General features: G+C 54.4%; 1 protein-coding gene across 2 annotated transcripts; it reads right to left on the bottom strand.

Annotated features, from left to right (window-relative positions):
* Positions 1 to 214: 214 nt before the first annotated feature.
* On the bottom strand, positions 215 to 20,133 carry VPS37A (VPS37A subunit of ESCRT-I). 2 transcript variants are annotated; one of them, XM_072625651.1, is made up of 12 exons: positions 19,982 to 20,133; positions 19,757 to 19,831; positions 17,182 to 17,296; positions 16,227 to 16,324; positions 14,045 to 14,267; positions 13,696 to 13,766; positions 2,462 to 2,589; positions 2,327 to 2,385; positions 2,165 to 2,233; positions 1,509 to 1,652; positions 1,057 to 1,137; positions 215 to 574 (listed from the first exon to the last, which is right to left on the bottom strand). In XM_072625651.1, the coding sequence occupies exons 1-11, from the start codon at positions 20,131 to 20,133 to the stop codon at positions 1,057 to 1,059; spliced, it is 1,215 nt and encodes a 404-aa protein (XP_072481752.1). In that variant the 3' UTR covers positions 215 to 574. The 2 variants fall into 2 exon arrangements, with proteins under 2 accessions (XP_072481752.1, XP_072481753.1); XM_072625652.1 differs by lacking the exons at positions 13,696 to 13,766; positions 14,045 to 14,267.
* Positions 20,134 to 22,639: the final 2,506 nt, after the last annotated feature.

Raw genomic sequence — 22,639 nt, forward strand, 5'->3', positions numbered from 1 at the left:
GACAATGACCTGCTGGAGGACTTTATACTAACTAAAGCTCGACATTGCATGGTCATTTAGGAACAAAATTTTTCCTGAAAGATAAAGGGAATGTGATATTTTAATGACCACTACCCCAAATAGTAACTTAAAAAAGAATAGTTACAGGAGGAAAACAAACAAAAAAATCCAAGACTTTCTTTATAAATAAACCAGTCCATTTCAGTTAAAAATATGAATTTAAAAGAATATGAATTTATAAAATACTTGAATTTATCCAAAATTACATGCATAGGTATTTAATTTCTAATCATCAGGGAGTAGCAGCAGAAACTCAAATATGGTAAAAGACTTTATCAACAATAAATACAAAGGCTATTTAGTGCAAAGAGTGCAGAAGGATTTCTCAAAAGAAGACAGTAAAAGGCATCCTAATTTGTAGAAATCAGGCCCAGCTCTACGCAATGGATACAGTTAATCTACTACACAGTACGACCATTAGAATGAAATGCCTGTTTGCAAATCACATCTACTGAAAATGGGCTTCACTGGGACTGTTCATTCTTCTCTTGGCAGTTCACGTGTTCAGGAAAATCTGCAAAGAAAAAAACCCTAAAATTTACTTGAACGACACTTCAGACAATGAGACAGATGCAAGGTAACTGGCGCACCCTCCTGTGACGAGGTTCTCCACCCCCACGGAGCAAATTATGAACGTCTGCCCACAAGGAGCCTGTGCCCAGTCAGGGGGGCAAATCCCTGCCAGCACCAGAAAGATCAAAATGCAAAAAGCAACAAGAACAGGGACGGGGCTCGGCTGGTGGCCCAGCAGTGACGCTCAGGAGAAGCTGGAGGGCGGGGAGTGGGGGCTGGTATCAAGGTGGATCAGATCTTGTTGGGAGGGGAGCCTGGCCAGGGGCTGCTTTTGTCCCAGCTGAGGAGGGGGAAGGGAAGAAGGAGGAGGAGGGGAAGAGCGCCCCTTCCTACCCTCCCAAGCTGCCCCCTCCCCACCTTCCCAAACCAAGGCACTATTCTGGGCCGGCGGGGTCCCAGGCCACTCTGGGAGGAAACACTTGCCTAGAGGGGGGCGTGGAGCTGGGCGTGGCCGGCAACGGCCTGCTGGAGCTTCTCCTCTTTGGCTCTGCGGCAATGGCAAATCTGGAGGGGCACAGAGAAGGCCGTCCTGGGTCACAGCCCACCCCCTAAACAGGCCTCAGGGCCCCCGGCCTCCGGGCCTTGTCTCTCTAGTCACATTAAGCACAGCTGGGAAGGGTAAGAATTCATTTGCCTCAGCAGGGTCAATCAAGTGGCGATGGGGGGTGGGGGGACTCCACCTGGCTTGGGAGCACCTGAGAAGACCCCAGGCTGTCAGCCAGAGTCTAACTCCCATTCCATCCTTCCGGTGGGGGTGGGGCCAATCGAGGGCTTTCGAGGATGGACATCTCCCGCCCCAGGCTCTACTGGTCTGGGACAGACAGTGCAGGGTTGTCTCTTTAAGAGAGCTCAGAGGCTGGCACACTAGTACATACAGTTCTCTTTTCCATGAAGCTGCTGAGAAAATCATCTATCTCCATCTTGCCCTCAAGGAAGTCCTCGGCAAGGGTGTCCGACTCCTCCTCAGCTTCATGGGCAGCTACCTTCAACCTGGCCTGGAGGGCGCTGGCACTGCAGCTCTAAAGAGATGACAGAATCGGGGGTCTCAGGCCCACACGGGGGCTGCCAAGGAGAAGAGGCAGCCTCTCCCAGGCTTGGGCTGAGCCCTTCCTCGTCCAACACCTAGAGGTGTCTGTGCACTTCCGTGCCAAAGAGTGGCCTTCCAGGGAGGAATCAAACCCCAACCTTGCAGGGAAAGGATAAAACAGAATTGACAAGGACTTGGATAAACACACCACCCAAAGTGAGTCGTGTGCACCAAGAAATCTATCCCTGGATCTGTGGGATGGCACCGGCCCTTCCCTGCCTAATGACATGATAGGCACAGCAAGGGGCTCCCCTCTGCCCTTCTCTCTTTGGTTCAATGCCGAATACTTGGGCTGCAGTGTGGAGCTGCAGCCACTGGACCTCAGCCTCCTGAGATACACGGTGGGCTTCACCCTCTGCTGGTGGTAAGGAAAGCTGGAGTGGCACCAAGGGCCTGGAACTGGCCAAGCTGAACCAAAAGTGAGCAGGAAGCAGACAGTCCTACCTCGCTGAGCTCGTGCTGCCTCTGCATCTTCTTTTCAAAGCCTGACTTCATCTGGGTGAGCAGTTCATACTAAGGAAGAACAAACACAGTGTGTTGGGCTCTTTTCCCTCCTGTCCTCCCTCCCATCCTCCTTCCTGTCTCCATGAAAACCACTGCACTGACCTTGCTGAGGACCGTCTGCCTTTTGGCTTCCAGGCCGGGCTCTAAAAGGAGATTCTTCCCTGCAAAATGAAGCTGTGTTTAAGGCGGTATCACAGACGCTTCTCGGGAAGCAAGGGTCGGGGAGGCCAGACTTACGGGCGAGCTCCTCGATGCTCCTGACCAGGCTCTCCTTGTCAGTGATGACCTGCTTCAGCTGGGGCAGAGCAGAGAACCGCGCCAGGAACGCGTCTTCTTGCTCGTTCATCTCTGTCAGCTGCGACAGGCTGGGAGCACAAGGGAAAGCCAAGCCCAGGTGAGAGGATTGGCTTCTCCCCAAGGCTCCTTCTCGCTCTTAACCCCCATGCCCTGGGCTGCCCCCCAAAGCTCTGTCCCAGGCCCTCTTCTCTGTCTTCTTAGTCCTGCCTCCTTCCTCTCCTGTGCAGGCCTGCTGCTCCACCTTCTCTCCTTCCCATTCTCTTCTCAGGGGCCTTTAAGGCTTGGCTCCTTCCTGGTCCTTCCCCCACCTCTGTTGCTCCTGGGCTGCCTTCTCTCTAGACCCTTGATGGTCTGCCTCACCAGGTGCCAGGGATTCCACCAAGGTCTCTCTGTGGTCACAGCCAAGCCTAGTCTCTCTCCTAAGCTCTGGCCCACATCACCAAATGCCCCAAACAGACCCATCTTCCCCAGTCACTAACTGTTCCACATCTACTGATGGTACCACCTTCCTTCTAGCCAGGCAGGCACACAACCTAAGTGAGTCTTGCTCAGCCTGTTACAGCAGCCTTCTGACTGGGCTCCCTTCCTAAAGCACAGGTCTGATAACATCATCCCACTGCTCCACACACCCGAGGGGCTGTTCTGTGGAGGACCCTTCTCCACCCAGCTGCTCCCTATGTCTCCAGATCTCTTCTTAGACTTCATTCTTCTTCAGACACCCTGAGGTCTGGCCAAACCAGCCTCCTGTCCTTCCTAATGCCGGCTCTTAGGCTGGTCTGGGAATCACAGGACTCTTGTTCCAGTCCTCCCTTTGATGGCTACGCAGCGTCACCAGGGCAGGATCAATCTAGCAGTGGGAAGCAGCCCTGCCCAGCCCCGCCCTCCACAGAGACGCCTCCAAGAAAGACCAAGGGATCAGAGAATCCAAGAAGAAACAAGAATGAGTCATTTTTCTAGCCTGGGCCAGCCAGAAATGCCATCACAGGAGTCAGAGCCCTCGGGTCACTAAGGATGGTGGAGAGTGACCTACAAGGCGGAGGAGCTGGGAGTGGTCCTGCTCTAGACTGAGGAGCTTAAGACGAAGAACTGGGGAGGAAAAAACTCAGCATCTCATTGAGATCGAAGCACAGAAGAAACCTAGTGCCCCTGGGCTCTAGTCAGGAGGACAGAAGAGGCAGAGTGGTGTGGAAATCCATTCAAGGGAGAGGGGGCAGTCATGGAGAAAATAAACCCCAGGGAGGATCAGGTGACAGGCATTTATCATCCTCTTCTTTTTTAGAGAGGGTAGGAAGGAGAGGGGAAACAAAGGTCAGAGCACTAAGGAGTGCGAATGGGACAAATTCACCCATATGATTTCAGAGAAGACAAGACTAAAACCAGATTCGCTGAGCAGACCTCAAGCACCAAGTATGTGCCAGGGACTACACTGAACACTAGAGGCACAAAGAGGCAGAGCGCGGCCCAGCCCTCAAGATTCAGCCCCAAAACCACATCTACACAAACAAGCCACAGACAGGACAGATGAGGAATAAAATGAAGAGGAGCTGAGGAAGGCTGCTTGGAGGGGGGAAACCAGGGAGGTCAATGGTCCAGATCAAAGACAGGAAAGGGTTCCAGGCCTGGGGGACAACCAGCGAGGATGGCCACTAGAGCCCGGAGGCGGAGGGTGCTGTGGGGAGCTGGGAAGTCCTGGAGGACAAGGAGGGGCTAAGTGCCACACAGAACATCTCCTGCTCATTCCAGGACTCCACAGGGAGCTGCTGGATTTACTGAATGGGGGAGCGGGGCGTGGGGACAGGGTCCAACCTTTATTTCAGTGGCTGAGTGGGGGATGGGCTGGAACGGGGAGAAAGTGCACTAAGGCCACCTCATCCTTTAAGACAGCAGTGAAGGAAGAAACAGTGACGTTAGGCACTGAGGGATGCCGGATGAAGAAAGGTTCACAGCTGAGAGGGTGGGCAGAGGGGATCCAGTCGTGTCCAACTCATCATGACTCCATCTGGGGTTTTCTTGGCAAAGGCTAGAATGGTCTGCATTTCCTTCTCCAGTTCATTTGATAGATGAGGAAACTGAGGTAAACAGGGGTAAGTCACACAGTAAATGTCTGAAGCTGGATGTGAACTCACCAAGAGGAGAGTCTTCCTGACTCCAGGCCCAGCAGTCTATTCACTGTACCACCTATCTACCCCTTGAGGAGGGATGAGGTCTGAAAGAACCAGGACGGAGCTGTGAAGCAGCGAGCTGAAAAGGGAGGTGTAGAAGGATTGCCCCAGGGGAGGTTGTCTAACTTAAATCTGTAGTGGACCCTCAGAACAGCTGCATGATTTTCTCCAGCTTCACCAGGCAAACGTGTGTGTACCACTGAAGGTGTCGAATGGTGGGAGTGCCAGGGCTGAGATGTGGCTCGCTGATATGGGAGCTGAGGATTCAGGAGAAGACGACTGTGGCAAGGAGTCGAGGTGGGGGAAAGGGGAGAGAGAAGTTACGGCAGGGGAGATGGTCAGGGAGAAGACTGAGGGAATCGAAGCATTCAGGGTCCCCACATGGATAAAGAGTCGAGTTACATATGGGAACACAGAGGGAGAGGCAAAGAGTCGATGAGATTATGGTCATACGAGGGGATTTCAGAATTCCTGAACGTGGACATGGTGCTTTTGTGGGGATGACCACCTCTCTGTGTGGCTCAGGTGGGGTGGAGGAGCACTCATGACAAGCCAGAAGTTTGCAGAGTTCACTGGTGAGGGTCTTTGAAGCAGAGCCCTCTAGTAAGAGGGCGGGAGTTGGGAAGGACACAAGACTGTGAGCTGTACACCCCATGTACCGCTGAGGAATGAGACAACAGTCACTAAGATAACAACAGCATGACAGACATGTACAGCAGGAACCTCCAAGAGGAGAGGTTACCAAGTGATGGAGGTAATGAGCCTCGCTCCCCATCTCGGTCGATGAGCAAAAGACAGGGAGTGGAGGTGCAGCCAGTACGGGAAAGGGTGGCCAGGGAGTCACTGGGGGGAACAAGCCAGATTTCAGTAACCACTAGCAGACAGAACGGCAGGGCAAGAGTGAGGTTAAAGGTAAGGTTGTTGCCTATGGAACAAGCATTCCAAAGGGCACAGTGAAAGGGCTAGGCGGTGTCTGGCCGGAACACTGAGGTGGGAGGTCTGAGGGGCGTGGGAGCTGGGCAATGGATGCTGATCTACAAGGGTTTAGAATCACTGGGATATGGAGGGTAAGACAGGATATAAGAATATTTATCACTGAGTAGAAGGTACCCTATGGATCATAATATCAATACATGTACTAAATTGCATAGTATCTAAATCCTTAACAGGAAAAATGCTCTGGCAAATACTTGTTTGTCCTTCATTCCCAAAGTGGACCATGACATCAGGAACATGACGCCGTGACATGCAAGTGAACTGGACTGAAGTGAGGCAAGGCTATGCAAAGTCACCAGCCCTACTCTCTCCTCCGGAGCCAGACATGGATCGGGAAGAATGGAGGGAGACAGCCCTGAATGCAGTGGGAGCCCTTGGCCTTTCCAAATTAAGGTCTTTCCCAGGTCTCAGGTTGACTAAGGCAAAGCCCATCCAGTGACTAAGGCTTAACATGAAATGAAGCAGGGCCATTGCCTCTTTACCTGATCCAAAAGAAATCAATCTGGGAGGGGAAGACCCTCAGGGTTTCTGGTCAAACACAAACAACTGCCGTTTACATTCATTCTGAGCCACGAAGATGCCAACAATGACCAGGCAGGACTGACCTGGGACCTGTAGTTGGCTAAACATGGAAGGCCACAGTGATTTGGGGTCAAAAAAAAGTTTCAGAGATTAAAGGGAGGGAGGAGAGTTTTGGCAAATAATGAGAACAGAAAAGTTATTTATTTCTCAGCTGTGCATAGCACTTTCACAAAAACGCATCATCTCTTAGGGTAAAAAGACCTCACAAATACAGAAAAGCAAAATGAAATGCAGCCTTTACTGACCACAATGCAAGAAAACTTATATTCAGTAAAGAGTGGTTGAAGAAAGAAAAAGCCAGCCAGAAAACCAAAACAGAAATTCCGAAAATCAAAGAATAGATTAACAAAATCGAAAGCTTAAAAGACATATTAATAGATAAGGCCTGAAAGATGTTTTTGGGGAAAAAAATTGATAAAAGATAAACTACTTTCATTTTTAAAATAAAAGAGGAAAACTATCAGTATGAAAAAAGAAAACGTGACAAATCACAAGGGAAGAAATGATAAGCCTACAATTTTGCTGAATTATATGCCAATAAAACTGATAACCACAGTTACACCATTTACCAAGGTAAGATCAAAACAGACACATGACCTAGATATCAAAAGGGAGGGAGATACTGTTAGAGAACTAAAAGAACACGGAACACCTTACACATCAGACTTAGGCATAGGAAAAGAATTTATGAATAAGAAAGACCATTATGAAATGTAAAGTGGATAACTCTAATTACATTAAATTTAAAAGGTTTTGTACAAATAAAACCAATGCAACCAGGCCAGGATCAGAAGGAAAGCAGAAAATGGGGAAAAAATTTTATAGACAGTTTCTCAAATGAAGGTCTCACATCTCAAATATATAGAGAACTTCGTCAAATTTATATGAATGTAGTCATTCCCCAACTGATAAATGGCCAAAGGAAACGAACAGGCAGTTTTTCAGTGAAGAAATAAAAAGTACATAGGTGAAAAAATGGTCTAAATCATTACTGATTGGAGAAATGCAAATTGAAACAACTTAGAGGTATTTTTCCCCACGTATTAGACTGGCTAAAATAATAGAAGGGGAAAATGATAAATGTTGGAAGGGATGTAGAAAAATTGGGACATTATCACACCACTGGTGGAACGGTGAACTAATTCAACCCTTCCGGAGAGCAATCTGGACTTACGCCCTAAGCGTAGCTGTGCTTGTCCTTTGTTCTGGAAGAAGACCATGACATCAGGGAGATGATGCCAGGACTTGCGGATGACTGTGATCTGAGGGGAGGAGGGCTGTGCAAGGTCACCAGCCTCACCTTGTCCCCCAGAGCCACCTGGGGAGAGTAGCCAGCTATTCCTCAGGACAACTGGAGATGGGCCAGGATGCAATGGGAGACCCTTTGCCCTTTAGGCTAAGGCCTTTTCAGGTTCTCACTTTGAGTTATAAAACTGTGTATACCCTTTGACCCAGCAATCCCACTCTCAGGTCTGCTTGCCAAAGTGGTCAGGGAAAAAGGCTGTGTTTTAAAATATTCATAAGTTCCCTTTGTGGTAGCAAAGAACTAGATGTTGAGGGGATGCTCATCTACTGGGGAATGGCTGTGCTATACAATCATGATGGGATGCTACTGAGCTGGTTGAGTTTAGAAACACGTGGAAAGACTCGCATGAAATAAGAAGAGTGAAGTGAGCAGAACTGAGAGAACGTACGAGGTAACAGCAACACTGTCTGAAGGATAACGTGGATAACTAAGTTGTGCTGAGTGCTATAAATACTCCAGTCAACTATAAAGGATCTACGAAGGAGGACGCTATCAAAGAATTGATTAAAAAAAGTACATCCAGTATGGCTTTACAGATCCATAAATCTTTTCTAGTGTGGGATGGTGAAGGAGGCAGCTCAGAATTTAAAATATAAAAAACCAAACTTCATTAAAAAACAAACACAAAATGAAACCATGAATGAAAAGAATATTTACAAAAGTATAAAATGGCCAAATGCACAGAACAAAAAAACAAAAAACAAAAACTTGACCCAATTAGAAGAAAAGAAAATCCTCCAGGAGCAGGCACGCTTACAGGTAAATTCTAACAAATGAACAAAGAAAAATTAATTCTACCCTTATGTAAACTGCTTGCAAAATTCAGAAAATAAACCTACTAACGAATTCCTTTTTAAGAAAAACATGGTCTTGCTTCCTAGAAAGAAAACAACCAGGACGGACTCCTGCCAGCACTGCAGGGTTGGTTCATAAGAACAAGTATAAACAAAAACCAATTTTATCAAGATACAGATCTTCTGATGAAAAGACACACCGAGCAGCAACACTGACAGTACAGCATCCGAGTGACTTTTCTTTAATGTGGTAAATAGTTCCCAGCTAAAGCTCAGAGCCAGTGCTCTACATGGGGACAAACTCGAGGTTCCCAGGATCAGAGAAAAGGCAGAAAGCACAGCTTCCGGGCAACGACGGACCAGGACTGGGCTAGACAGACCCAAGGTCCCATCGGGCCTCAGACCGGGGCGCCTCCCTGGCCTCACGTGTAAAAGAGGACGTAACACACGGTCCCGTGCAGGGAGATCACAGCCGAGCGCACGCTCAGTACAGCGCCTGGCATGTGGGAGGTGCCCATAAATCTGAACTACTGTTACTAAGAAAAGAAAAAGAAATGGAGGACATGGCACGGAAAAGAGGAATCGAAATGACTGGGGTTTTTTGCAGGACAACAGTTTCTGCAAAGTTGAAGTATGTGAAACAAATAGAAGTTAGCAGCCTTGGTGCACATCTTCAGCCAAACTGAGGAAGAGAAAGGGACGACTCATGCAGAGGAAGGACGCAGTGCATAGAATAGTCTGAACCTACAGGGAGGCACGAGAGATGCTTGATCGGAATGAAGACAAAGGACAACAGAATGCCAGGGCTACAGTCGCTCCCACGGCCAGGGCCAAACCGATCAAACCACCAAAGGGCTAACTTAAGAGGAAGGGTGACAGTAACAAAACTCAGCTGGAGGAAGGATCCAGAATCTTAAGGTAAATCAGAAAAGTGGGAAGGGAGGGGCTCCAGGGCTCCATCTCAAACCACGCTGTGACGCCACAGGCACACCCAAGGCACACCCAAGGCCCCCGGGTGCAGTCACTCTGTCAAACAGATCAGGCAGAGACCCAGCAGCAAACGAACGGAGGGGTGCAGTGTTTGGGAAACTCAAAGACCCCAAACCCTAGGCCTCCCTCTGGCTGCCCCTTAGCTGGAATGCCAGCCGCTCCCGGTCACCTCTAGGGCCCCAATTTGGCTTTTAAAGGCCTACCTTCCAGGTTTTCATGTACCTCCATGAACGCTAGGACCTGGGGACAACGGACTGGCTGCTCCTCACAGGACAGTCCCCCGCTTTCCCTCCTCTGTTCCTTTCAAGTCTCATCAGCTTCTGCAAGCACCGTTCTGGGCCCCTTAATGCCAGAGGGCCTTCCCTCCGAGCTAATACCCAGTTGATCCGGCAGAGATATTCCCTAATACATCAGGAGCTCCTTCAAAACAGGGACTAATTCTGCCTTTCTCTGGACCCAGCACACAGCATTCAGCAGACACTTAATGCATGCTGACTTAGTTTAGTATGAGTTGGCAGAAATCCAGTCCAGACCTCTTACCTTACGCCACAGATATCATAAACAACTTAGAGGAGCAAGGAAACAAATTGCTTAACCTTCTGGGCCTCAGTTTCTCCATCTGCAAATTTGGGGGATTTGACCAGAAGCCTCCAAGATGCCTGTCTCCTGCCTTTGACCTGACGGTCTTCTGAACCAGAATGCCCCCCTCCCTTCAGGGCCATCAGTGAGAGCAACAGCTCCCCCAGACACCTGCTTTTCACCCCTTATGCTCCCCCAAAGCACAAATTACCATGCATTCATTTGCATGTGGGGTCCACGTGGTGCACCCTCGGAGAATGGAGGCTCCTGGGTACCTCCCACCCAGCCTCTCTGCCTGCACTCTGTGGCCCAGCCACACTGGTCACCCCATGACTCATTTCTATTTTTTGTTCTCCAGGCCTGGAAGGCCTTCCCTCTTTACCAGCCTCTGCCAATGCCTTATTTCCTTAGCCATTCCCCAACTGACAAACTGTTAGAGGACAGAAACAGGCAGTTTTCAGAGGAAAAAAATCCAAGACATCAAGAGTCATACAAAACGTTAGAGAAAAACAAATCAAAACCACTCTGAGATTGGCTAACATGACAAAACAGGAAAATGATAAATGCTGGAAAAGTGGAACCCTAATGCCCTGCCAGCAGAGTTGTGAACTGATCCAGACCTTTGGGAGAACACTTTGGAACTGTGTCCCAAGGGCCATAATACTGTGCATGTCCTCTGACCCAGCAATACCACTGGATATTGCAATGGGTCTATAATCCAGAGATTAGAAAAAAAAGGGAAAGGACCCACATATATAAAAACAGTTGTATCAGATCTTTCTGTGGTGGCAAAGAACTGGAAATCAGGGGCCCCCAACTGAGGAATGGCTGAACAACCTGTGGTGTGACTGTGATGGAGCGCTACTGTGCCATGAGAAATGAGCAGGGCATGGTCTCAGAAAAACCTGGAAAGACTCCTGGACGAATGCAGTGACATGAGCAGAACCAGGAGGCCACTATCTTTTTTATTAATCGTCCCCCCCAGTGCTCAGCACAGCACCTGGCACGTTAGGGTACTTGGGGATGTCCTGCCACCTGCTGGGGACTTTGGGAGGCACATGCTCTATACAAGACCCCAGAGCACCCCCAAGGCCTAGCCTTCCCTGGCAGGGCACAACTGCCCCAGAGGAGCAGCCTCACATGCAAAGGCACTCAATGAATGATAGTGAATTGATGGTGACGACAGGGAAACTCGTCCCTTTATTCGACTTAGAACCTCCAATGGATTCCACTTAGTGGCTATGTTGCTAATACAAAAAGCCAAGCTATCAGTTTCTTCACAGCTTGTGAGGGCAAGCAAAATCGGCTCTTTTCCTAGTTTTTGTTTATACCAAGAAGTGTAATATCTCTGAATAATGTAATTAAGGAGGCTCTTTCCCACCCACTGTGGGAAGCTGGGAGTTGTTCTGTAGGAGGGTCCCAAGTACCTTTTGTTTTTTCTATTGAGGCACTGGCTCTGAAAAGTGTATAAATACTCAGGGTGAGGGTTTTGGGGCTTACTGACTAGAAGTGTTTGTTTGGCCAGGCGAGGACTCTGGGAAGCAGCTAAGGAGCCCCGCAACGCCCCCTCCAAAACCCAGATGTTGGTGCTTTCCTCTCTGATCACCACGGTCAGACAGTTAAACTTGTCTGTTGATGGTCAGGCAGAGGAAGCCATGTCTGTGGATCTTTGATTTCTCTGTATTTTCTCTCAAGTCTAGGGTGTGGACTTTTTCCCCTGAACCAACTAAATGATACACCTGCTTGATTAAAGTGATTGTTAATCCCTCAAAAGTTGCATTTCCTTTTATGAACGCAGATCTAAAAACCTGTGAGAGCAGGCGCCCCTGTGTATGTTGGGGTGCTTACTGATACACAGCTTTCTCCTTGTTGATCTTTAGAAGGACCCACTTAGACATTAGCAGCCTTAGAATCATTCAGGCAGCAAGGTGAACATGGCCTGGTCCCTGCCCTCCCCAGTGTGGTCAAGCCCACTCCCCTTTGGCCCGTTAGGCTAGCTTCTTCAGTTACAATTCACTTAGTCCTTATCAAAATAAAAGAGAGAGAACTGAGCCTTACAGATAAAAAATACGAACTCAAAGGTGAGGTAAATTTTCTAAAATCAAAAATGGCAAACAGATGAATGGAACTTTCCTTTTTTTCCAAGGTAAACCATTTCAGAGCTTTCATCTGTGACTTTGTGGTGTACAAGGAAGACAAAAGACATGCCAGGGTGAACTCAAAGAGGCTAGGATTATTCAGAAGAGACCAGCCTAACAATCTATATGAGGAAAATAAAGCAAAGAAAAACACCTGGGATGGTGGTTGGGTCATGGAGTTGGCACACCAGAACATGCCTGGTTCAGGCACTGGGCCAGGAGGGCACCAGAACTGGACAGAAGGGACAGTGCTTTCTTTTAACCTTCTCCAAATGGCCCTCAGTGCCAACCTCATCTTTCTGAACACAAATGGTCTTTGCCTAGTCTTAGTCCCCACCCTTCCCATCTGCCTGATCCTCCTGGGTCTTGCCCCACCCCTGTGGCTCTACCCCAAGATGTGGCCCTGCACCTCCTTCCTCTTCCCTCTACATTCTCCCTCGGCTGCAAGCTGAGCCATCTCAGAGGCCACTTCCCACCACCTCTCAATAGCATCCCTTGTTCTCTCTCTGGCCCAACCATCCAACAGCAAACCTCTCATTGCTAGGAAGTCCCTAGGCCTCCACGCAGCACCCCTCACCAGGACACCCCTGGGCCATCACTGCAGCTTCTATTGTCCTCTCCTAAGCTCCCTGAAGGCAGGGGCTGTCTTGCCTTAACCTCTGCACTTGGCACCTTGGCCATCCAGCAGTAAATACTTATCATGCTCGCATGTTCAACATAAACAACTAAATTTATCACCTCCAAGAAAGAACTCTGTCTCCTCCAACACCCCACCCCCCCACCTTCCAAAACATCCCATTTCTGACTGACTCTTTCCAGTTAGTCAGGTCTTGGTACCATGGCTCATCACTCTGACCTTCACAATCTCTGAGCAACCTCCATCACTCTTCCCCCGCCCCCTAGCTCCCTCAGCCCGTGCAGCTTCCACAGCAACAAACCTTTAGCACAGGCCTCAGGTCTGTGGAGCATGACTGGCACTCCCATGTTTGGCAATGAATGCCCTTCACAGCCTCCTGGCCACTTGCTAGTGGCACAGCAGGATTGTAGGCAACTGCCCTTTATGGATCTCCGGTCCAGTCACACTGGCTGCTTTTCAGCCACGATGCTCTACAGACTCTCTAGTTCCATCGAAAGCCGGGTCTTAGAGGACTCCTTCCTGATTTCCCCAGTAGTCAGAGATCCCCCTCCAAATGGCCTCATCTTTCATCTGTACAGACACTGTAGGCCAGGATCCAGCGTACCCTAGGCTCCTGATGACTGCCTGTTGTAAAGCTGTACACAACCAGGTCATGGTCCGTGAGGTAGACTACCAACGGCTACAGAAAGGATTCCCAGCAGACTAAACAGAAACACCGATTTTGTGGAAGGACCATCACACGAGCCTGCGGCTTCTGTCAGGTTCAGCTTCAGGAGGCCTCCCGTTTCCTGTCTACACCCTGTGTGTGCCCCCATCAGTCCCAGGAGCTCCAGGAGCGCAGGGACTCAAGGTGCTTTTCTTTGTAGGCCCAGGCTGCCCCCAGTAGCCCTGACAAATGGCTGCTGATGCCCTGGCTCTTGGGCGAGCCACAAGAGAGGCGGAGGATCATTTCTCTGGTCTCACCCAGGACAGATCCGTTCTGGGGCTTACCTGAGCTCAGAGAGTTCTGGAAACGCCTCAGGGATATCAGGCATCTTGTAACCACCTCCGTTTTGGCCTGTCTAAAGAAGGTTCCAATGGGTTAGAAAGCTCCAAGCCCCTGTGGATCCTCTCCACCCTGCCTGCAACGTGCTCACAGATGGACACTGCAGGGCCCAGCAGCCCCAGGGCCCAAGCGCTCTCCCGCACAGCCTCACTCCAAGACATAACCCTCCTCCTGCTGAGCTGAGCATTCTGGGAGTGGCTTTGGGCTCTCAGTTTTCTTCTCTTCTACCCTTTCCCAACCCTATTCCTGGCACTCTGTGTGTCCCCAATGCACAAGTCAGCCCAAGACACCTACCAGCAATGGGGCATCTGTAGTGGGAACAGGCAATGGCAGACTGGAGAGGAAGCCACAAGAGGGAGCAGCAGGTTTGGGGGTGGAGTAACTCGAGGCTGGAGACAGGGTGTCTGCAACAGGGATGGAAGCCATGGGTCTGTTTGCTTCTTGAGGAGGATACGAGGGAAGAAATGGAAAACCCTGAGCAGCGTAAGGAGGCATTCCCGCTGGGCCACCATACAGGCTGAAGGGAAAGCAGGGCACAAGGAGAAGGTTAGAGCTGGGGAGGAAAGCAGCCACATCCCACCTGAAAATGCTTGTTCCTGGACTCCTGCAAGTCGGGACCAAAGGCTGACCTTAGGGGTGAAGTCATCAGAGCCATCTAAAACAGATGGCTGGACATCAAGCCACACGGCTTTTGTGGCAGAAATACCAGCTACATCTCTAGGCAGCATGGAGTCCTCAATGTGGCCAGAATGGACCAAGGGCATACTTCCAAATGACTCTTGGAAGGTAAAAGAAGCTTCTCACACGGTCAGCGTAGTTGCGAGCTGACTCTGGTTCTGTCTTATTCTGAATGGCCTCAGACACATGGACCACGTCACCCTCGTTTTACTGAAAGTGCCACCGAGACCGTGTATATCTCAGTGATAGAGCGGGAGAACAAGGGAACCCGAATCCCAGAGAAGTGTGAAATGAGGCTGAGGATCCCAGGCCTCCATCACTCACTCACATGCAGAAGCTGGCCAGGTGGCCCAGCAGCTACAAGTGCTGGGCCTGGAGTCAGGAAGACCTGAGTTCAAATTTAACCTCAGACAGAAAAAACTGGGTCTACACCTGTTTGTGTAAAGAGTGAGGCTTCCTTAACAGAAGAGGGTTTTTCCCCTTAAATATATGAGACTATTCAATTCACATTTATAAAACAATAGAGAGCTAATCGAACACTTCTCAGAACAACCTAGTGAGGCAGGCCAGTGAAAACCGTGCAGGATGGACCCGGAAAGAGAAACCTGCTGCTTGAGAAAACAGCCTTCTCACTAAACTCAGACAAAAGGTCTAAAGACCAAGAAAACCCTGGCCCTACCACCCACTGGCTTCAGGAGAGATCTGCTTTACTGAAAAAAATGAGCAGGAGACTTGGGTCCCAGGAAAATCATTTGGGAGGTGATGAGCTATGGAGATAAGCTGGAATACACATTTCCAAACAGAGGAAAGTCTACCAAAGCCTTCAATTTGTTAGAAATATGTTCCGCCTGAAGGCCGATGGGCTACCCAAGTCTTCTTACCTTTCGCAGGTCTTTGGTGATCAGCCGGATAAACGTATTGAGAGAAGAGACTTTCCAGAGTCAAACAAGGGTTAGGCTTTATTCAGGGTCTTAGTTACGTATCCATATGCAGGGCAAGTTCTTCCCCTGGAGAAAGGAACCCTCCTCCTCCCAAGGGGCAAGGATCATACAGCAAGAGGATGGGAGTGGGAGAGGGGGGGACCCTCTTCCCTCCAAGGGCCCCTCAGCACGAAGAGGCCCTTCAGGCTTTCCTGACCCTACTTAAGCTCTCCCCCCGCATGGTTTGCCCGTGAATACTGTGCCTGCTCTCAGCCCCTAGCTAGTCAACAACAGGTGTGCTTAGACCACGGACCAATCTCAAGGGTGGGATGCTCTCCCCAGCAAGTTTCCCACGGAGAAGAGGTGGAAATGCACAAGATACCCCATGTTTCACGCCTCAATCCCCAGCTGTTCCCTGGGGGGCCTCGTGAGAACTCTGAGGTTTAGAGGTCCTCACTTTTACCTGCCCGAGACTGTCCACGTGAAAACTGAGCTTACACCCCAACATCTCCCCTTTTTTGTTTTGCGTGGAGCGCACGTGGCCCTAGAGCGAATAGTGGCTGGTGGCTAAGTGGGTTAGGGAGGCCTTTAACATGTGGGTACCCCACAACAAGAACTTCATTTACACAGAAACCTGCAGCTAGCACAACAACTGACAAAGAGAGGCATCCAACAAAACAAAGATGGAACTAGATGGCTGAATCATGCGTATTACAACAAGAGGAAGGGCAATCGCTAATTCCAAAGCCTATTCTAAGAGAGGCAGCGCAGTGCTGGCGCCTAACAGAAATGATACTTTACTTACTTATGAAGTCTACATTACGTTAGTTACTTCCTATTATTTTACATATTACTTATCGTACCTTATTTGTACTTACTATGGAAATGCCGAACTGGGAGCCAAAACTGGAGGATTCTTCCAAAACTCATCCAAGAGACTTTGAATAATTTTTCCAAGGTCTGAGTGCATGGTAAACTGAAAAATGAGTTTAACAACATTTTAGGGTACTTAAGAAATCTCTTTGGAATATCATGTCGGGCTTCCCATCAAGAGTTAAAGAGAACTCTTTCAGAACCCTATTTCCTGGGGGGCAGGGGAGTTCTCCCAATACTAAGGACAAAGTTCTCTAATAGTAAGTAGTTTCACAGACTGTAGTGGCTGAAAGCCTGCCACCGCCACCGTCCTGCCTATGATGCCAGCCTTGCCAGGCAGATTCCTGCATCACAGACTGGCAGGCCTGTCCTCTCTCATTCTCTCGGGGCCGGGCCTTTGAGAACACAGGGTCATCTCCATGGTCCAATGAGGTACCAAAAGGCAAACTCCCATTTGTACTTGGACTCTTCTGGCCAGACACACAAGATGCAAGGTTCAAACAGACATCTCAGATTACATTTTAAAGCGGGTGTGTCAGCCACATCGCTAAGAGCGGAGTGCGTCCCAGAACATGCCATGAAGATAAATCAGAACTCCAAGAGAACTCAACTCTTTCCAGGGACTCATGGGTTCAGGGATTAACTCTGAAGGTCAGTACACCCAAGGCACAGTGCTGCAGGTTAGCCATACAGAAAGTGACACTCAAAGTTACAACAGGGACCACTTCATTGCAATCCTTCCAAGAAACATAAGGGTCTCTGACACCCAGAGGGGCAGAAGAGAGAATCACCTGCCACCACAGCACTGGTGAAAGGCAAGCGAAAGCTATGTGAATGAACACCGAGGCACTGAGCAGAGCCCACACCGTGGGGGGGAAGCCTTCCCCAGCCTCCATGTCACAAATGCTTCAGGGTAGTTACTTCCCTATTTATTTGGATTAACCAATACCGTATACCTACATTGTTTACTAATGGACAGGCAACGTACACTCCATGTTTGTCCATTAAATGATGTCGGATTGGAGGGTAAACACTGATCACTGGTTTTTCCTGAGGAAACTGAGGAGGAAGGAAGCTGGGGGGTGAACAGAAGAAAAAGACATGGTAAGTCCGACCTTCAATACGCAGTCCTCTTAGAGCTCAGGTCATGAAAATTCAGACTTGGGCCAGCCGGCTCCCCTCGCTTCCCTGATGAGGAAACCAAGGCCCCCCAGGTCAGCAGCTTGCTCCAGGTCGCACAGCTCCCTGGCTGCGCTAGCCTGGCCCAGGCCCACGTTACCACAGGACCAGCAGCACCCAGTCAAGGCATTTTACTAAGGCATTTCAGTGCACCCAAAATAAAACACGCAGAAACGTTAAAGTTTGGCCAACCTGGCCCTGTGGGATGCGGGGAGGGCAGGGCATGCCTCAGGGCCTTCACTCTTCCTGCGGGAAAAGGCTGTGAGTTTAGAGCCAGGTTCTGCTCCTTCTTGTGTACGTTTATTTGTTTGAGGGCGATTAAACTTGTCACCAAACCATTTAAGATGTGGCTTTACTGCCTTCAACTATGTCCAACAGTCCAGCCCCATCTGACTAAGCAGCCAACGTCCACCTGGTCCGCCGGAGGACAAACAACCCGGGATCCAGGGCTTTTTTCCTTTTGACACCTGCATTTCCATTTAACTGATGTTTTCTTGGAAACCCTGGGAGCTTCTCATATGCATTTAGGACTGTTCTGAGAAGGGGACCCTGCTTTAACCTACCTTCTTGGTAACCTAGGGCTCTCCTCCCTCTCTGTGCCCTGGGCATACAGGAAATACTGGCACAGTACAGGCCCTGAGGCCCCACTGGGATGGCTCTTAACGATCTCAGAACCTGTCCAAAGGATTCCCTCAGTCCTCCGTGTGTCTCTTAAGATGACCGACTCTGTAGGGCACTTGACCCCATCGTCAGTCCCACACACCACGGGGTAAGTGGGACGCAGAAATGAGCCAGCTGCACCAGCTGTGGAAGGAGAGCTGGGCTTGGGGGACCTTTGACTTTCCCAGGACACCCACTCAGATGCCAGAAGATTGGCCACACCCCTCACTTCTCCCATACGTCCAGAGGTTATGGTGACAAAGATCAGCTTCTCCAAGCAGTTCCACAGGTCTGCCTCAGGGTGACGGAGGATGTCCAGGCGCTCCACCCCGTGCCTCCTCACTGCCTCTCTTTGCTGCGTGTCCCTGGGGCTACTCCACTTCCATCCGTACCACATACGCACACATACGTACCGGACATGCGTACCCGGATCCCTCTGGGCCACAGCCCCAGTTGGAATCCAACCCTTCGGCCCAAGGCTGTGGGCCCAGCCTCAGGCCCTCCAGCTCGGTTCTGCCCCAGAGCCTCCACCGCAGGGCTATGCCCGCTCGCCTCCAGTCTCCTCCTTTTCTAGCTCACCATTCCTACAGCAGCCGGAACCATCCTCCAGGATCGGCACCGCTGGCCTCCCCTCACCTGGGCTCCAGGATCTTCAGGACCCAGAATCCCCACCCCCTACAGGACAAACAACCCCACTCTTCTTGTGCCCAGCTGCTCTCTCCTGTGCCCGGGGAGCCAAGGCCCGCAGCCAGGTGCCTGAGCCATCTGGGAGTCCCTCACCACAGCGGGAGGGTGACCACACGAATCTCCTCCTCAGTCAGCGTAGACGGAGGGTCCTGCGGTGCCAGAGGCTGGCATCAGGAAAGCCCAAATTCAGGGCAGTCAGTCCAGACACTATCACGCACCTGCTCCGTGCCAGGCGCCGTGCCAGGTATTAGGGGTACGGAGAGAGGCAGAGAGAGCCCCTGCCCTCAAGGGCTCCCTGCCTGATGGGGGAGAGGAACCCTGTGCAGAAAGAAGCCGGGAGGAGGGCACAGGAGGGAGGGTCGCTGGGAGTCACCGGGGGATCGGCAGGGCCACAGGGCGCGGCTGGGGTGCGTGGAGCAAGGGAAGGTCACTGGGCAGGGGCCGTCCAGGCTGGAGCGGGGAGCGGACCCAGGAGAGAAGAAGGCGGGAGGAGCGATCCTGGGGAAGGGGAGCCGCAGAGGCCAAGCCCAGGGGCCCCAGCATGAGGAGGAGAGGAGAGGAGGGCGCGGGGGCACCGGGCACTGGGGAGCGGGCACATCCTGGGGGGACACCCAGCAACAGAGAAGGGGCGGCCGGAGGGGTGGGGGGAGCGCCCTGAGAGGTCAGGGAGGAGGGGAGCTGGTGAAGGGGGCAGGGGCAGAGCCTGCGCTGCCTGGGGGCATGGTGCCCACCTGGGGGGCTGTGGTGCCCGCCTCGGAGGCTATGGTGCCCACACAGGGGCACGGGGGAGCGCCCTGAGAGGTGAGAGGCTGGTGAAGAGGGCAGGGGCAGAGCCTGCGCTGCCTGGGGGCATGGTGCCCACCTGGGGGGCTGTGGTGCCCACACGGGGGCACGGGGGAGCGCCCTGAGAGATCGGGGAGGAGGGGGGCTGGTGAAGGGGGCAGGGGCAGAGCCTCACTGCCCGGGGGCACGGCGCCCGCCTCGGGGCCTCAGCACAGCCCCTACTCACATGTTGATGCTGACCGTGAGGTTGTTGACCGTGAAGGGCAGCCGGTACTCCACGTCCTTCTGGATCTCGGCCAGGCTGCGGGAGAGGGCGGCGGGCCTCAGGGAGCGCCCTCGGACCGGCCGGGCAGCCCGGCTCGCTCCTGCCCCGCGGGGCCCCCTCCCCTCCCCTCCCCCCCGGGGGAGCCCGCGGGCCCCTGGCCGCGCCTTTGCCCCTGCCGGGCCTCACCTGGCGTGCGCGGCGCGCAGGGACTCGATGAGCCGCTGCTTCTGCTGCTGGAGGCTGGTCAGCCCCCCCGCGCCGGCCCCGCCGCCCCCCGCGCCTCCGCCTCCGGCCGCGGGCGACGCGCCGCTCTTGCTCAACGGGAAGAGCCAGCTCATGCCTGGGCCGAGGCCCCGCGAGCTCGGGCGGGCGGCTGCCGGGGCCGCCGGGGCATGTCCGGCTCGCTCGCTCGCTCGGTCACGGAGGGGCGCCGCCGCCGCTCCGCCACCTTCCGCGCCTGCGCCGCCGCTCCGCCGCCTCCTGCGCCTGCGCCGCTCGCTCCGCCTTCCGCGTCTGCGCCGCCGCGCCACCTCCTCCTGCGCCTGCGCCGGCGGTGCGTGGCGTGCGTGCTCCGCGCTTCGGGCTCGCGCGGCACGCTGCGGGCTGACGTCATCGTGCAGCGCCTCGCCGGACTTGTGAGGAGAGGTGGCGCCGCGCGGCTCCCGCGCCCCCTTCTCCCGGGCCGGCGAGAGGCGTCTATGGGGCCGCCGCTGAGGCTTGACTCTATGGCGAGGACGAGGCGGAGGAGCACGACGACCGCATCGGCACCAGCGGAGGTCCTCGCGCCCGGGGCCGCGGCGCGCGGGCACGCGGGGCGGGGCGGGGTGGGGGAGGGGCGCGGCGGAGGGGGGGGGGAGGAGGAAGGGCGCGGGCACGCGGCGCGGGGGAGAGGCGCGGGGCGCGCGCCGGCCCGGGAGCGAGCCGGGAGGGGAGGGGGCGCGCGCCGATGACGTCAGGGCTTTGTACTGCGGGCCCGGGCCCGGCGCGGAGGGGCGGCCAGGCCGGGAGGTGAGCCCCCTCGTCTCGGGAGGTATGCAAGCGGAGGCTGGATGGCCAGCGGCAGGGCCCGCGGTCCGGGGCGCCCCCGCTCAGGTACAGCTCGGACTAGGGGGGGCCGGGGGCCGGGCCGCCACCGCCTCCTCCGGGAAGGCCTCCTCCGGGCCGGCCTCCTCCTGGCCCACGTGGGCAGGACGGGCTGGCGCCGCCTCCCCTCCCCCCACGCGCGGGGGCGGGCGCGCCGGCAGGTGGGGGAGGGGCGGAGCTGGCCTCCCCCCCCCCCCCCCTTGGCCTCGGCTTCCCCGCCGGCATAAGGGGCGACAGCCTCGGGCGAGGGGGGAGCGGGGGACCCCTCCCGCCCTCGTCCTTGCCCTCGTCCTTGGCCTGGGGGGGCGGGGGTTATTTACGACTGTTGGCCGGGGGCCGGCGCGGGCGGGGCGGGGGAGGGGTGTGCGCCCAGCCCGCCCCTCCCCCGCCCGCCTTCCTTCCCGAACCTTCTCCGAGCCTCCTCCCGCCGGGGCGGGGCCGGGACACGTCGGCGCGGCGGGGGCTGCCCGGGCGCGGGAGGAGCCGCCCCCTCCCCTCCTGGGCGCGGCGGGTCGGGGGGAAGGGGTCGGGGCGGGGGCGCGGGCTATTTTTACTCGTCCCAGTCGAGGCCCAACGGGCGGGGAGCAGATGTGGGCCCCTCTCCCCCGGCCGGAGGACCCCTGGGGGGGCGGGGGCGGCGGGCTGGGGGTGGGGCCTTCCGAGGAGGGCGGGGCCGGGTGGGGGTGGGGCCTGCTGAGGAGGGCGGGGCTGGGTGGGGGCCTTCGGGGGAGGCGGGGCCTGCTGAGGAGGGCGGGGCCCTGGGGGGCGGGTGACTCCCGCATCCCTCGGCCACCTCCCACGGGCGGCCCCCTGAGGGGGAGGGCCGGGCCCTCCCACCATGTTCCTCGGAAGGCGCAGGAGCGCCCGTGTCCCCCAGGTTCTCCGTGGCCTGGGCACGAGAGGGGGAGCTCCCTCGCGGCCGGCTCATGGCGGCCGCTTCGTGTTCCAGGCCGGGACACTGAGGCTGGCAGCGCCCGGCGGTGCCCTCTGCCCGTCACGTGGGCGCCCCGGTGCCCTGCGGCCTCGGGTTAAGCCACGCGCCCAGGCAGCGGAGCCGGGTTAGGGTTCTCCCTGGTGACTCCGCGGGGCTTCGGGGCCCTGGATTTGAACATGGAAGAGCTGAGGCTGAGCGTGTTGGAGAAGGGAGAAGCACGCCGTTAGCGGTCATTGCTGCCTGGGTGTGACCCCCAAACAGACCGGAGCCCGGGCTTGGCCCCCGGTCTTTCCCCGAGTCCGCCGCTGCTGTGCCCTCCTGGCGGCCTCCAGCGCCACCTTCCCAAAGCGCAGGCCTGGCCGTGCCCGCCCCGGCGGTGCCCCTCTGTGCCCCCTCCGGGCCGCTGACGCCCTGCCGTGCCCACCCCCCCGCACCGCGCCCCGGCCCCGTCTCTCCCCCTGGTGCCCCCAGAGCTTAGCTCGCGCCTCCTCCGGAAGCACAGAGCGGGGCATCCTCGGGGGCTGCCGGGGGCTGCGGGGGGGAGAGGGGGCAGGCTGACCCTCCCCTTGGCTGACGTCACCGCTGGGCGTCCCGCCGGCCCCACGCTGCCCACGGGGGCTGCCCACGGGGCGTTGGCCGGTGTCTCAGGCTGTCTCCCAGACGGGCACTTGCACCCTTGTGGCCCCCTTCCATCCTCATCGGGGGTAGTTAGCGCCCGCTGACGGGGAGCCCCGCCCCGGGGGTGCGCAGGAGGCTTCCGGGGGGCCGCCGCGTGAGCGCCCCTGGGCTCCCCTTCGACAGCGGCTTTCTTTGGACGTTGTAGGTGC

This window comes from Notamacropus eugenii, chromosome 7 (assembly GCF_028372415.1).
Source record: "Notamacropus eugenii isolate mMacEug1 chromosome 7, mMacEug1.pri_v2, whole genome shotgun sequence".
Classification (NCBI taxonomy): Eukaryota; Metazoa; Chordata; class Mammalia; order Diprotodontia; family Macropodidae; genus Notamacropus; species Notamacropus eugenii.